This window comes from Salmo trutta, chromosome 34 (assembly GCF_901001165.1).
Source record: "Salmo trutta chromosome 34, fSalTru1.1, whole genome shotgun sequence".
Taxonomy (NCBI): domain Eukaryota; kingdom Metazoa; phylum Chordata; class Actinopteri; order Salmoniformes; family Salmonidae; genus Salmo; species Salmo trutta.
In genome coordinates, this window is record NC_042990.1 from 15,552,240 (window position 1) to 15,569,176 (window position 16,937).

Genomic DNA, 16,937 nt, shown 5'->3' on the forward strand with positions numbered 1-16,937 from the left:
CGTCGATGAGAATGGGGGTGTGCTTGGCCCTCCTTTTCCTGGAGTCCACAACCATCTCCTTTGTCTGGATCACGTTGAGGGAGAGTTTGTTATCCTGGCATCACACTGCCAGGTCTCTGACCTCCTCCCTATAGGCTGTCTCATCGTTGCCGGCGATCAGGCCTACCACTGTTGTGTCGTCGGCAAACTTAATGATGGTGTTGGAGTCATGCAGTCATGGGTGAACAGGGAGTACAGGAGGGGACTGAGCACGCACCCCTGAGGGGCCCCCGTGTTGAGGATCAGCGTGGCAGATGTGTTGTTACCTACCCTTACCACCTGGAGGGCAGCCCGTCACGAAGTCCAGGATCCAGTTGCAGAGGGAGGTGTTTAGTTCTAGGGTCCTTAGCTTAATGATGAGCTTTGAGGGCACTATGGTGTTGAACGCTGAGCTGTAGTCAATGAATAGCATTCTCACGTAGGTGTTCCTTTTGTACAGGTGGGAAAGGGCAGTGTGGAGTGCAATAGAGATTTCGTCATCTATGGATCTGTTAGGGCGGTATGCAAATTGGAGTGGGTCTAGGGTTTCTGGGATAATGTGAACCATGACCAGCCTTTCAAAGCACTTCATGACTACAGACTTGAGTGCTACAGGTCAGTAGTCATTTAGTTAGGTTACCTTGGTGTTCTTGGTCACAGAGACTATGGTGGTCTGCTTGAAACATGTTGGTATTACAGACTCGGTCAGGGACAGGTTGAAAATGTCAGTGAAGACACTTGGCAGTTGGGCAGCGCATACTCGGATTACACGTCCTGGTAATCCGTTTGGCCATGTGGCCTTGTAAATGTTGACCTGTTTAAAGGTCTAACTGACATTGGCTACGGAGAGCGTGATCACACAGTTGTCCGGAACAGCTGGTGCTCTCATGCATGCTTCAGTGTTGCTTGCCTCGAAGTGCGCAAAGAAGTAATTTAGCTCGTCTGGTAGGCTTGTGTCACTGGGCAGCTCACGCGCTTTTTCAAAAAAATTCTAAAACCTGTTTTTGCTTTGACATTATGGGGTATTTTGTGTAGATTGATGTGGGAAAAAAACTATTAAAACAATTTTAGAATAACGCTGTAACGTAACATAATGTGGAAAAAGTCAAGGGGTCAAGGGCCCCCCCACCCGGAATTTTTGGAAACTAACTTGCAGAAATCATACACATTTAGCCATGGAGCACAGAGAAAAATGTGCAGTTTTATAGCTAATCTTATGCTATTCTAGACATTTTGCCATGAGGCTGAGAGAAATTAGCATTTTTAAAGCAACATTTTCTGCTATTCTATATGTTTTGTCATGAGGTGGAGAGAATTTGCCATTTTAAATTGAATTGCCTGCAATTCTACACATTTTGCCATGACTTATGGCGTGTTCATATGCTATCGAGAGGTTCCTCGACCTATGGGGGGGAGGGGGGGGGGGGGTTGGGGGCCCCAGGACACATGCGCAGCGTGCCCGTTTTGGTAATCTGGTGGTTCTAGTTTTAATTTGCCTTTTCTCCCCAGGTTAACGGGATAGACACTGTGCTGATTCCCATTTTGGTGGTGCCCTTTGAAGACTGCACAGCGAGTCGGCTCACTGTTGAAAAAGCAAAAGCAGGAAGAGGCACTTGTGGTACAAGAGGCCGTAGTTTCAGAGGCAGCTGCAGTTTCAGAGGCAGCTGCAGTTTCAGAGGCAGCTGCAGTTTCAGAGGCAGCTGCAGTTTCAGAGGCAACTACTGTTCCAAAGGCAACTACTGTTCCAAAGGCAGCCGTTTGAGAGGTTATTGCAGCAACAGTTCCAGAGGCTGCCATTTCTGAGACAGCTGTACTCTAAAAATTAGGGCTTCAACAAAGGTTCTTCTAAGATCCTCAAAGTTCTTTGAAGAACCTTAGGGTTCTTGGCACTGAAAATTGCCCTCAAAAGGTTCTTCCAAGAACCCCATAGGAGGTGGTGTTCATCGAGGGACCTCCTTAGTTGGTGGGGGTTCTTGCAGGAACCTAACTGCCCAACACAAAAAACATTTGGATTTGAATTAGAAAGGACAGCAGGTGTAGGCACTTACCTTAAATTGAGATCTTTAAATGTTTCAGATAAGGTTTGTCCCTTATATGATCTAAATTGATATTTTTTTATGATGATACCATCTATATTTTCATATTTGTGCAAATCTTTCTAAAACAGAATATGGACACAATTCAATGGCTATCAATCAACAGAGGTAAGAATATGTAGGCTATAAGAATATGTTGAAGGCTAGCTGTATTGGGTGCAGTTGACTGAACTGCTCACTTTGTGTCTGCAGGTATACAGACAATGAGGTATACAAAGGTATGTCAATTGGTATCGGTATGTTATGTAGATCACATTTACCATCCTCCTCCCTTACCTCTTCAATGAATATCCCATCGGATGTGTATGAAAACCATTTTCAAACGTTTTTTTTCAATTCACATTTACCACAAAAACCAAGGAATGAATACTGTCGTGTGTATGTTTTGTTAATCATCTGTATACTTACTATTGTTTGGATTCACAGACTTCACTTTCCATACACCTCTGAATATAACTGCACAATCATTCTGGCTATGGATACGGAGAACATCAACACATAAACATCAACACGCCAGAGAATATACCCATTGGACTTGGGGCTTTGCTGGGAGTTCACCTCATTTTTTATTTAAAGTCATAATAAACACTGACAACTAAAATATTGTGTTATTGTTATGCGTATTATTATTATTATTATTAATAGGGGATGGGGGTAGTTAAAAAATGAACCCCAAAAGGTTCTTCAAAGGGTTCTTCGAGGATCCATTAAAAGGGGTTCTTTGAAGAACCCTTTTAAAGGGTTCTTCAAAGAATTTATAGGGGTTGCCCTACACTTTCAATTTGAAGAACCCCTAAAGAATACTCCAGGAACCTTTTATTTTTTGTGTGTTCCTGAGGCTGTTGTTTCAGAGGCAGTTGCAGTTCCAGAGTCTGCCGTTTCAGAGGTTGTAGCAGCCGCAGTTACAGAGGCTAGCATTTCAAAGGCGATTGCAGTTGCGGCTCCAAAAGTTGCCGTGCCCGTGGTGGTAGCTCCAGCTCCAGAGGTGGCAGCTCCAGAGGCTGCCCCAGTGGTTGAGACTGCCCCAGCTACCCCAGACGTGGCTGCCGCACCAGAGGCGACTAAGGGAAGAAAAAAAAGCAGTTCCACCCACAGAGAAGCAGAAAAAAGACAAAGAACCCCGCGTTTGAGGACTAAACTTTAAACGTAGATTTGGAGCACTTAATGTCATTACTAGATGCTCACAGAACAGTTTACTCTGTTTGACTCCTGGCAATAACAGTAAATCAATTATTTGGTTCTGTTTTGAAAGTGGAAGAAGTATTTATTTCATGACAAACTCATGGTTGTACATTGTATTCTGCTCTTTCATTTTGTAATTTCATTATTTTCATATGCATGTGATGCATGTCACTTTCACTGCAAGTTGATATGAAGAGCAGTTACAGTGCGCAGTGCAAATGCCTGTGATGGAGCCATTAACTTGGTCTTGGTTTCCAGGTGTCGGTACTATCGACTGATTTATTTCAGTTTCTCTTTAAGCAATGTTAAGAGCTGAGATATTGGTGGACAGGACATTGTACAATACGTATCAAATCTGACAAAAATAGTCAGGAAATTAAATATTTGATTTTAACAGCACAAAACATGTAACAAAGTATAGGGTAAAACAAAAAGGTATTTCCCACATTTCTTCATTGATATACAGTATCGAAATACCTCCTAAGGAGCTTGACAAAGCACAGACCTTTGTAGTTAACCGTAACACCTTTAGAAATCTAGCAGTCTGTCTGCTATACCATTGCCCTCAATGGGGTGCTTTTCACGGCACCAGGCGTTGTTTCTGCCAATGTCAACATGATGGTTAAATTGTGATATATTTTGCTTTGATTTAACAGGAGTGATGATATACAAAACACTTATGAGCTAGTTTATTTATCACATAAGGTAGAATCCTGATCGTTGGACTGTGTTGCTTTTCATCTTTTTTTAAAAATGGGATTAAGGAAACTGCCCCTCCATGCTCCATTTCCCTTAATTCTCACCCTTGAAGATCTGAGTGGATTGGATATGTGTAAGCAATGAATGCTCCTTAATCTATCAAATTGCTATATGGAGCTATTAGCATATTTCTTACACATACAGTATGTCTTTAGATCCAGAATTGACGTGGTCCCCGTATATCACCATATCGAGCTACAACAAAACCAGTAGAATGTGCAGTGTACCCTTCAAAAATATGAATGACCAATTCATCACTAAATGTTGAGGCCTGGCCAGCGAAGCCATTTAAAAACCTGGTTGGCTAGCTGGGACGGTAAAATGCATAACAGATCAAATTTTACAACCACGCTACCTCTGAAGAGGAAGAAACATCCTAAAAGATTTTCCACAACTTGAGAAACAATGGCAGTTAAATTTTATTCAAATAGCACAGCTCATTACTAGAATGAACAAAAAATATAAACGCAACATGTAAAGTGTTGGTCCCATGTTTCATAAGCTGAAATAAAAGATCCCAGAAATGTTCCATATGCACAAAAAGCTTCTCAAATTTTGTGCACAAATTTGTTTACATCCCTGTTAGTGACCATTTCCCCTTGGCCAAAACAATCCATCAACCTGACAGGTGTGGCATATCAAGAAGCTGATTAAACAGCATGATTACACAGGTGCACCTTGTGTTGGGGACAATAAAACAGCCCACTTTAAAATGTGAAGTTTTGTCAAACAATGCAACAGATGTCTCAAGTTGAAGGAGCGTGCAATTGTCATGCTGACAGCAGGAATGTACACCATAACTGTTGCCAGAGAATTTAATGTTAATATCTATACCATAAGCCACCTCCAAAGTAATTTGAAAGAATGTGGAAGTACGTCCAACCGGCCTCACACCCGCAGACCACGTGTAACCACGCCAGCCCAGGACCTCCACATCTGGCTTCTTCATCTGCGGTATCGTCGGAGACCAGCCACCCAGACAGCTGAGGAAACTGTGGGTTTGCACAAAGAATTTCTGCACAAACTGTCTCAGGGAAGCTTCGTGCTCGTTGTCGTCACCAAGGTCTTGACCTGACTGAAGTTTGGCGTCGTAACCGACTTCAGTAGGCAAATGCTCACCTTCGATGGACACTGGCACACTGGAGAAGTGTGCTCTTCATGGATTAATCCCGGTTTCAAATGCAGATGGCAGACCACGTGTATGGCAATGTTTAGGTGAGTGGTTTGATTATGTCAAGGTTGTGAACAGAGTACCCTATGGTGGCGGTGGGGTTCTGGTACAGGCAGGCATAAGCTACAAACACAATTGCATTTTAATCGATTGCAATTTGAATGCTCAGAGATACCGTGACAAGATCCTGAGCCCTAATGTCGTGCCATTCTTCAGCCGCCAGCACCACCTACACGATAATGCCTGGCCACGTCGCAAGGATCTGTACATAATTCCCGGAAACTGAAAGTGTCCCAGTTTTTCCATGGCCTGCATACTCACCAGACATGTCACCCGTTGAGCATGTTTGGGATGCTCTGGATCAAGGTGTATGACAGCGTGTTCCAGTTCCAGCCTATATCCAGCAACTTCTCACAGCCATCGAAGAGGAGTGGGACAACATTCCACAGGCCACAATTAACAGTCTGATCAACTCTATGCGAAGGGTGTGTTGCACTGCATGAGGCAAATGGTGGTCACACTAGATACGGACTGGTTTTCTGACCCACGCATCTACCTTTTTTTAAGGTATCTGTGCCCAACAGACGCATATCTGTATTCCTAGTCATGTGAAATCCATAGATAAGGTCCTAATTAATATATTTCAATTGACTGATTTCCTTATATGAACTAACTCAGTAAAATCTTTAAAAATGTTATGTTTATATTTTTGTTAAGTGTACAATTTCAATAAGTCTCTGTCATCACTGTATATGATCATGTTTATTCACAGATGACAGTAGGAGTTTCTGGCTCCTTTAAAAAGACACCAACTCTCCCCCAAAATCCAATAGAGACATATTCCAAAGTGGTCAGGTTGAAGCGTCGCCACCACAGGGCAATTCCACCAAGCCCACCAAATGTGTTTTCTAACATCTAAAAACCCAGGGAAAGCTTATGGTTGGATTGACATGATTTAAGAACAGGTCACTGTCCCACCCTTGGAAACATACAAGAAGAAGAAAATATCGACACCACAAGGGAAACGTTCCTCTTATTCTCAGACTATTGATCATTGGTGGTTCAAGGTGTAATATGAAAAATACCGCCACATGAAATTGCATTTAAACAGTATTTCCCAGGAAACCATATTGTGTCTGTTAACCATGTGATTTCCTATGCAGCCAAGAACCAACATAATATAAAATAGTCCCACCAAAATGGTTTAAATCAGAAATGTTTTAAGTATCACAAATCCAGGGAGGCCAACAAATAAGGGTGAACAATAAGGAAAGTCAGTGCTAGCATCTCCAAGGATGGGTCGATGAGGTGTGTAACCCCTCCACCACTGCAAGGGTATAGTATGACCCACATTGTTGAGGGAACCTTGTGGACTGTACTACTCTAATCTTCAGGGGGAGGGCTATGCATGCCACCAAGCCTCCTGTTACGGTTCTTAGAAGCCGTATTTTGCCTGTGTTTGCCGGCGAGTCAGCTTGTTGTCGGCCCAGCTGTTCTTCAGCTCCAGCTCTCGCTCCTTTGCCTATAGGTGATAAGAATTACAACAAGTTCGCTCAAACTGACACATGCTTGTGAACATCCCATATCTGGTTAAATTTAGGTATGTTGATGTGAGGCCAATAATCATGCATGTTGAGTGTTTAAAAAATTGCAAGTGATAGGTGTGCCAGGTCATGTTCAGTTGGTGCCAAACTAGAGAAAAAGTATATTTTTTTCTCAACAGAAGAGAGGTCCAACTTGCCCAGTGGGAACACATTTTATTTATTTTCTCCCGTTTGTGTCTACTGAATGGGACCTTGGTGTTAGATTCCAAGACAGTACTGTAACACGATCTTGCAATGTATATGTACTCACCTGGTGGATGAGGTATGTGATCTGGTGCTTGCGTCGCTGTTGCCCTGTGGGTTGGTCTCCCTTTTTCTATAGAGGGAAAAGGTCAGGGGGTCAGGCCAAGCAACATTGAGAACAGATGACAAAATCCTCACCTAGGCCACATGGAAAAAGTCCTGCCCCACCAACTCCACAGCTCTCGTTCCACTATTGCCTAATATTCCCCTACCCCATCATCATCACTACTACAATACAGTTTCCAATTCTGCGCCTAGCCCCTAACAACCCTTCAGATGTTCACAGATCTGGAAGGAGTGGACAAGTGTAAGCAATATCGGGACAGCTCCTTTGCAAATCTCTCTCACCTTGCTGAAGGACTTGCGCTCCTGCTTCTCCTCAGTCATGCTCTTGGTCATCCACTGCTGGTTGCCACTCAGCTGATCATCTCCCTTGATCTCCAGGAACTTCACCTCTTCCTTGCCCCTGTTCCTTTTCCCCTGCAGCCTCATGAACTGCAGCCAGAAAACATTATATACTCCTCTATATCTTGAAGCGGTAACCTATTTATTCAGTGCATGAACTATGTTGACAATTAAAGATGTGATCAGGACAATATAAAACAAATCAATTTCAGTGATATACAGGATAGTGTCAGACAAGCAGGACTTCCTGATTAATCGGGGGGGGGGGGGGGGGGGGGGGGAGGACATTCCCGATCAATAACAAGCCAATAAACCATTGTCAAGTCAAGAAACTTTCATACCGCTTCATCATCAAACAGGGCGGAGGAGCTAGGTTGCTCTGGCTCAGGCAACGCTGGGTCAGACTCAGGATCCTGGTAGTAAGCCTCGTTGTAGTAGCCCTATCCAACAGGAGAATGTTTTTTGTTAGCCTGTATCAACGCAACATGACAATAAAAGCATTACGCTATTCTGATGTGTCTCAATGGATGAAAACAAGAGAGATTTTACAGCGAACTGTTATCTGCAAGAGCAACTCGTAGGGGTCAATAAGGATCCATTCTGGGCAGAGTATATCTGATGTTTGAACCTGTATATCAGCTTGGTAAGAGACTGATATAGATCATTTGCTCTCTTCTAAAATAAGTTGTAGTTGGAGATTTGAGTAGATAATGCACAGCGGGTCTATTGTATTTGGTAAATTGTGGAAGTTGAGTATTATTGTAGTTTATTTTGGTGTATTGGCAACATTGTTTTATATAATGCATTGCAACGCAATAAAGTTTATCTGTCCATCCATCTAGAGAAAGATAGCTATATCTATTGACCCAACATTTTCACAGTACCTGAGGCTCTGCCGAGGGCTGTTGGTACGCCCCTAGCTGTTGACCTCCCCAAGCTCCCTCTTGGTTCGCACTAAAGTCCAGAGGGGCGTCTGACTGGAAGGTACCACGCTGTATGCTTGCAGGAGCGGGTAGCAGGCCTGAGGTGGGGACAGGATCCAGGTTCAGGCTGGGGATCACAGCAGGGAGAGGTTTGGAGCTCTCTCCCAGGGAGAAGTAGTTCTCTGGGGCCAGTTCCTCGTCACTTTCCTCAGCAGCTATCTGCCTCGCTAGCTGCAGGGCAGCCGACTTGGCTGCTGCTTTAATGGCGGAGGGGGATGCACTAGCACTGGCGTGGCCCTGGGAGGATCCTAAAGAGGGCTTTGTGGTTTTCTTTGGCTCCGGCCGCTTGGTGAGGGTGTGAGGCACTAGGGCCCTCTGCATCTCCTTCACAACCACATTTTTGGGCTGAGGCAGGAGGGAGGAAAGGCCAGTGCCAGGGCCCTGAGAGAGAGGTGGAAAGACAATGAGAAAACATGTCTTCAAATCAAAGTTTTTCGTACACCGATTTACAGATGTTATCGCAGGTACAGCGAAATGCTGTATGTTATGTTATGTTTCCTGTTCCAATCGTGCAGTAATACCTACAGTAGCAATAAAAAAAAGTAAAATATATTTTTTTACAGAATACAGTATATACATAAAGTGAGTGGAACACCATGCAAACACAATTAAAGTGACCATTGTTCATGACTATGTACATAGGGCAGCAGTCTCTAGGGTGCAGGGTAGAGTACCGGGTGGTAGCCGGCTAGAACAGAGACTAAGGTTCAGGGCTGTGTAGTGGGCAGAGGCCAGCTAGTGGTGACTTAGATCAGGGGTTAGATCATGATAGGCCTTTCCAACCATACATATGTCCACATACTGAGAATTTGTCATTGTGAATTGTCTAAAATGCAAGTGCAAGTCAGGTTACCTGGGGCAGGGATTTCTTTCTCCTTGGTTCATCTTCATCAGAGTCAGACTGTTGAGAAGACATAGAATCATGTTGTAATCTCCACTTTTAATCCATTTAAAAACAAGCAAACAAGGTCTGTAAATGAATGTTTAAAATGTAGCCTAGGTATGAATGAGCCTGTGGTCGTTACTTACATCCCCTCTTTTTATCTCAGGTATAGTGATTTTGACAGGCTCTGTTCGCTTCTTCGGCTTAGGTAAATCGAAAAGCAACCCTCCTTTGAATGCTTGAGAACGGGTAACTGAGTCCTCTTCGCCATCGCTTGATACAGTGTTCCGTGATGATGCGTGTGTTGCCCCTTTGCCTGGTCGCACGTTTCCTAGTGCCTCTGAGGCAGATATTTTTGGGGCAGGAAGGCGTGCGAAAAGTCCCCCAGGTTTGCTCCCCGGGACGATGGAACTAGAGGTTTCTGAATCACTGTCATCACTGCTAGCATACGCTACCAAAGACATTATTGATGTTTCTGCAGCAGCGTGTTCGCATAAGTAGCGGGTAAATACAGATATGGCTAACTAGCTATAGCTGCACCCACGACCCACTTTCCAAGCTCACGATAGCTAGCTACAATTGTTTGGCCAGAAAAGTATATGAGACGTATTGCATGAGAACAATTAAATTGTGGACAACCATTTAAAATTAGACCAACTTCATTGCTAGCTTTAAAATTGAATTTAAAAACTGGCTTGCCAAAGGCTAGCTAGCTAGCGAGGCTCAAGTCAAGTCGAGCCACACTGCAGGGTAATGTTTCAAACAGGCCGAGGTTTGATTGACTCGAAGCTAACAAGGCCTCAGCAGGTCGTTTTAACAGACTTTTAATGTAAACGTTAAGCTAATTCGAGTTTACCGTTACATTTAATATTATGCAATCGATTTAGTCAATACCCCATGGTTTCTTTCCTCCACCAAAATAGCTATTTCTATCCAATAATATTAGCAATTGCTAGCATTTCCTTTTTGGGTCACTAATGCCAATCATGGATAGATGCGTGCAAAACAGAAGTGTTCAAGCTGCTACTTATTGCGCAGCTTCGACGCAAATCCAAATTCTTCTTCTTGTGGTTTTCCCGCAGACGAGACGCTTTGTTGCATATTGCTGCCTTTCACAGTTTGGAAAATGCATTGCACATTTCTTCACAATTTTTTTTTAATTGCACTGCCTTCTAACCCTATATATACATACCACTATCCCCAACACACTCCCACCACCCCTTCCCACTACATTGGCCTCAACAGATCCTACACCAGTCCATCAGCCTGGGAGGCTGGAACATATTCTCTCAAAACCCCCTGTAGTTCTTCTTCGATGGGGTTTAACGGTGGTTGGCATCCAATGTTAATGGTGCATTACCGCAACCAGCTGGATGGGGTATTGAATAAGAAACAAAAATAACTTTCTGGGAAAGGGGGAAAATAACATCTTACAAAATAAAACACATCAACTAATAAAAATTAAAACATCAAACTTTTTCAATTACAGTCCACTCCAAAATACATCCCTACAAAGGCTCAGGGGCCTGTGACGGGGCTACATTCATCGACAGGATTTCTTGCACTGCCTCAGCTGTGAAATCACAAAGACGCCAAAAACGTTAAGAGGCATTCACAATGATTCCAATTTTCTTGTACTTTTTCTCCGCTTGTGCTGTACAGTTTATGACCATTGCAATAAATAATACAAAGTCCACCTTTTTAACATGTAGCATTTCACTATCCCTTGGTTGATGAGAAACCTTCACTGGTCGTTGTGGCTCTACTACCATTGCTTCTTCCCCACCACTCGTTCCAATTTTCTCACCGCCTCCAGAAAGGAGACACGCTGGACACTCTTTACTAGGGCACTCCAAGAATTCAGGCACATGTTCACCTCCAAAGTTGCAGCCTTTCCCTTCATCTGGCATACGATATTCTTCCCTTCTGCAAACACTTGACACTAAATCTTTTACATTCATGACATCGAAGGGGCTTGTACACAAAAGCTCTTACAGGGTATCTCATGAATCCTAACTTTATATGAGAAGGGAGAGACTCTTCATCAAAGATCAGTAGCATGGATGAAGTGAACTTCTTTTCTCCATCCACCATACAGGTCAATCGACATGCACCAACCACTCCATCGATGTCTTCAGTTATATCCTCTGCCTTTATTTCTTGCACCACCCCAGAAAAAAACCCTTGATAGGCGCTATGAAAATCCATGCAGGAAACATTCCACTCCAATATAATTTTGAATCTTAACAGATGCTTCTTCTGCTCCGCAGACACACAAATAATCCAAATAAGACCACTTCTTGTGACTCTCACCAACTCCACACTTTCTTCCAACACATTCCAGATTTTCCTGGAGACGTTAAACGGATTTCCAAAGAAGCATTCATCAAAAGCCCTGACTCCAACCAAAAACTAGTCTAGTGGTTTCCTATTTTCCAACATAGCTTTACTTCTCTTGTTTCCCTTTTTCTTCGCCACTGTAACCCACTCATTCTCACTTTCTGTACTATTTGCTTCACTCGACTCACTAGCAGTTTCAAACAAAACCTCAGTTTCCACCATCTTCCGTCGGTCCCAGAAGACTCCGCCACACTCGTCCTGATTCTGATTCTCATAGAGCCCCACAGTGGACACAAAGGCGTTTATAACTAACCCAACATAGACCAGAGCCCCACCACCGTAGGTCTTCTGCACTAAAATCTCTGATACCCTAAAACCTCTGCTGCTGCTACTACCAATCCAATCTTCTGGGATTTCCTTTCCATCTGTGCGGTACAATTAATGACCATAGCAATAAATGCCAAGATGCCAACCTTACTAAAGCACAAACTGTTGGGGTCACTCTGTACTGGCTTACTACTCACAGGGATCCTCTCAGGCTCCCTCACCCTTAGCCCACCGTCGTACACATTCCTCACTGCCTCAGCATATGACACTTTCTGCACTGCTCTCACCCTGGAAATGTCAATCTGTCTCACTCGCACAGGACATTTCTGATCCCCAGCAAGACTACTCAGGGTTTTCAGGCACATAACATGCATTTTTCTCTCCTGTACTTGATCCAAAGGAGAAAGTACTCAGGCTTGTATTTTACAGTAGGTTCAGGTTTTCACCTTGTACCCTTCTTTCTGCCTCGCTTCTTCTCGCCATCCACCCTCTTCCAACCCCGGTCCTCTGACATTGATGACTTTCATCTCCGTGTGGGGCTTCAGGAAACTCAGTATCGAGCCGCCCGTTGCAGCTTTTTCTTCTTCTTCAAGTTTTATTGGCGAATCACAACAAACTGACAGGTGCATTCTGACCCTGTCAAAAAACCTTTCCTTTCTACATCATACATTTAATAAAATAATAATACATATTCAACTGTTTCCTCTACCATACAGCCATTATACATTCAAAGATTAATTAAATCCTGTATGCCCTAATCTCATCCCACACAACATAACTTCCTCCCTTCTGTTCCTATTATATGACACTATGTCCCGTACAGATTTCCTTGTACTATAAAACTGTCTGCCATTACTATTTTCATCCCATTGTCTCTGCCAGCAATCAAACCCATTTTTCTGAATCAATGTTTTAATTTCCCCTTTACCTAACTGCACCTGTATATCCACAATATTATATTTTTACTGCAATTTTTGCTATTATATCTACTAAACTTCTGTATGAGCCGGGATCCAACAGAACTGAATTTCAATACCATTTATTTGTAACCCCAACAACAGCATCATTCTTTCTAACCGTAAATTCTCACATTCTGACTTTCCAGATCTTAAACTACACAAAACTCCAAACATAATACTACTTTTGGTTGCACCATTGCAATCCAACAATTATCGCAACCATTTCGGTTGCTGCCCGCTGCTGCCATGTGCCCTTCTTCTTCTTCTATTTCTTCTACTTCTTCTTCTTCATGGTATTATGGCGGTCCGCAAACAAACGTTAGAGGTGCATGCCGCCACCTACTGGGTGGGGGGTGAAAACTAGGGAACTTTAACGCAGAAAAAAACTCACAGGGAATGGGTGAAAAAAAACATTTTGTCCTCATTTCTACTCGCTCCTTCAGCAATTTCAATAGGACACCTGCTGGACAGATAGCCCTGATTCTTGCTACTTCGACCTCATTCACTCTTACAGGGCACTCCTGAAACTCAGGAACATGGTTCTCACCACAATTGCAGCAGTGTCTGACCACTGAGTGTAGCTCAGTGTTCATCACCATAATACCCTCCAAGCTCATCACTAAGGACCCTGGGACTGAACACCTCCCTCTGCAACTGGATCTTGGACATCCTGATGGACTGCCCCCAGGTGGCAAGGGTAGGTAACAACACATCCGCCACGCTGACCCTCAACACAGAGCCCCTCAGGGGTGCGTGCTTAGTTCCCTCCTGTACTCCAAGTTCACCCAAGACTGCGTGGTCGTGCATGACTCCAACACCATCTTTCAATTTGCAGATGACACGATGGTGGTAGGCCTGATCACCAACGACAGCCTATAGGGAGGAGGTCAGAGACCTGGCAGTGTGGTGCCAGGACAACAACCTCTCCCTCAACGTCAGCAAGACAAATAATCTGATTGTGGACTACAGGAAACGGAGGGTTGAGCACGCCCCTATTCCCATTGACAGGGCTGTAGTGGAGCGAGTTGAGAGCTTCAAGCTCCTCGGTGACTATATCACTAAGGATCTATCATGGTCCACACACACCAACACAGTCGTGAAGAGGACACGACAATGCCTCTTCCCACTCAGGAGGCTGAAAAGATTTGGTATGCACCCTCAGATCCTTCAAAAGTTCTACAGCTGCACCATTGAGAGCATATTGACTGGCTGCATCACCGCTTGGTATGGCAACAGCCTGGCATCCAACCGCAAGGCGCTACAGAGGATAGTGCATCCATCTGCATTGACCCTTTTTGCACTAACTTTTATATCAGACCAACAAAAAAAGTGAATTTACATCATTTAAGTTGTAAAAGGATACAAACAATTAGATTGGACTCTGACATTAAGCTAGATTTGCTGAACTCATGCACCTGATGGCCCAAAACAAAAACGAACAAAAATTCTAAATACTAACCCTAAAAACAAATCTACCCATTGAATGAGAACAGCAGCTACCTATTTCCTATCAGGTCCAGTAGATCCAGCAGGTCCAAATCTACCATTGCTATGGTGATTTGAAAAAAGGACCCATTAGTTCATGGTATCTTTAAAGTACATGGATATCCTTCAAACATGTCAGGGAAACAAACCCCCTAAACATACAAATACCAAGAGACTGATATAGATGCCTGGAGGACTCTGTGGGAGTTGTTGCTTCACTTCCCAGCTGTTGAGCTTCAACTCCACCAGACACAGCATGCTGTGTTAGTTGTGGAGTGTCACAAGAGGGAGGCGGTTTGATCTGGCGGTGTAGCGGCTGTGGCACTGGCATCATTAGGTCTCACAAAGGTGGTAACATTGTCCATCATTTGGAATTGTGGGAGGTATGTACTGTATCCCATGAACAGTCAATTGACCTTAGAGCACCTGTTTGTTAGCACCTGATCATTCTAGCATTTCTGCAGTATTCTGCATAATCGGACGAACCATAGCAGTAATATTCTGCATATAATATCATAGTCCTGATAATCCATCTTCTGCTTTTAGCTTGCTCATCTCCTTATGTCTGGGCCCATTTTCATGAAATGGCAATTGCTGGTTTTAAAACTAATATTGTTGAATGAAGTGTAAATGCTATGCTATGTTTCTGTCGCAGACTGTCGCATGGTTTTGTTCGAAGTGGGTAGCAGCAGCTTTTCAGCGAGCCAATCACTCGAAGGTTTTATTTTTTAGAAGTTATTTTAATTTTTTTACAAATGTAATGTTGCCATCATGTTGATCCAAAGAGTGTGTTTTAAAAACATTTACTGTCTTTACTCAGCACTCCGTTTTTGGTTTGAAATACTGAAATACTGATTTCCCAACATCCTAAAATTGATTTTAATACTGCCAACAACAAAACAGTTCTCATTTCCTGTACTTTATTTGGAGCAGCAATACAATCTTAACAAATCTCCACAAATGAGTCATATGAGGAATTCAGACATTGGCAGCATGAACTCAATGCTAGTTGTTGGATTCCACCAGCCTCCTCAGATGGCAGCAGAACCCCTCTATGTCCTCAGGTATACAGCAAGAAACAACAATATGATGGATTTGACAGGTGGAGAGGTGAGGGGCTTCTTAAACAATATCATAAGGCAAATGGGACTCATTTATTTTAGGCAGATAAGAGTCAAATTGTAGCTGCAGATGCCTTATTTGGTATATCAAGGAAGCTATCCTCAGGCACGACTGTTGAGGGACCCAAATCTGCTGAAAGGTTTTTCTGCAAACATGAGGCTCACACATTTGTCTGTGCGGCTCAGAACCTGTCAAATTAGGTACTTGAGATGCTATACAATGAAGTGTCAAAAGTTTATATGTGAGACTAAGGCACTATAGTAAGTCTGGCATTACAGATCATTATAAAACACCCAACAGGTTTGGTTGGAGATACTTTGGTTGGTCTTGGATTTTTACTAATATCTTAAAAGAAGACTGGACTCCTTTACAGCTCATTGATGGTCACACTGATTGTGTTCTGGATGAATGTAAAGAGTGATGAGTCTCTGCTCCAAGATATTCCAAACAGAGCCTATCTTTATTTGATGCATAATGTCTTAAAAAGAGGCCTAGTTACAAAGATAAGGTTAAACTGCAAGATAACCAATCCCAGTTTCAACGATTACAGTTACTGTCCTTGTCAAGCGCTCTCTCTCTCGTATAAGTGCTCTGATGAAAAGGGGTTTGTCTGTGTTTGTGGTGTCTCTTCCCTAAGGGCATTTTGAAAAATTATGTTGTTACAAGACTACTTTTTTGTTCTTATTTTTTTTTAAATCTAATTTCTTTCACCCTTCGTGGAATTTCAGCAATTCGCCTTGACAGCGCTCACTAATGAACTCTGAAAGTAGGCCTTCTGCTAAAAATAAATGTACTTCATATATCCAGTAATGTCAATCATTTTTACACAGGTTTTTACAGCTACCTTGGACTTCTCAATATTCCCACATGGTGTCATGATCTGAGAATACCAGGAGAAACTCTGGGACATTTCAGGATGAATTATCAGTTTGAAATACTTCGTGTACTACTCAACCCTTTTCACACTACTGAGTCCAGTGGAGCTGCGCCAAGCTGAATTGTGGCCCGGCCCGGGTTATGCATTCATTCACCATAGGATTGCTGGAACTGTGCTGCAAAGGAAAGTGTGAAAGAAAATAGAGCCAGTACAGTACCTTTTTTGGATCGGCACAATAGTGGAGAAAATGGTATTGGTTCTCCCTAGATAGGCTACCCAAATACATCAATAATCTTGTATCAGTAGAATATTATAGACAATTGACCTTTTAAAGCAAATCAAATACAAAACAGGCATTTTTGTTGGTGTATTGGAAGGGTTCTGTTCCTTAGAATCCATGGAGGGTATGTAATCTTGCAGAATTACAATATCTTTGCTACCTCGGTTATGGCCTAGACCGTACTAGTCAATCTCAGATACTGA

General features: G+C 43.0%; 1 protein-coding gene across 1 annotated transcript; it reads right to left on the bottom strand.

Annotated features, from left to right (window-relative positions):
• Positions 1 to 5,969: 5,969 nt before the first annotated feature.
• Positions 5,970 to 10,559, bottom strand: LOC115173682 (proline-rich protein PRCC). The gene is made up of 7 exons (XM_029731987.1): positions 9,491 to 10,559; positions 9,315 to 9,362; positions 8,363 to 8,842; positions 7,820 to 7,918; positions 7,422 to 7,568; positions 7,081 to 7,146; positions 5,970 to 6,748 (listed from the first exon to the last, which is right to left on the bottom strand). Exons 1-7 carry the CDS (start codon positions 9,806 to 9,808, stop codon positions 6,662 to 6,664), a joined length of 1,245 nt encoding a protein of 414 aa, XP_029587847.1. The 5' UTR covers positions 9,809 to 10,559; the 3' UTR covers positions 5,970 to 6,661.
• Between the last annotated feature and the right edge of the window lie 6,378 nt (positions 10,560 to 16,937).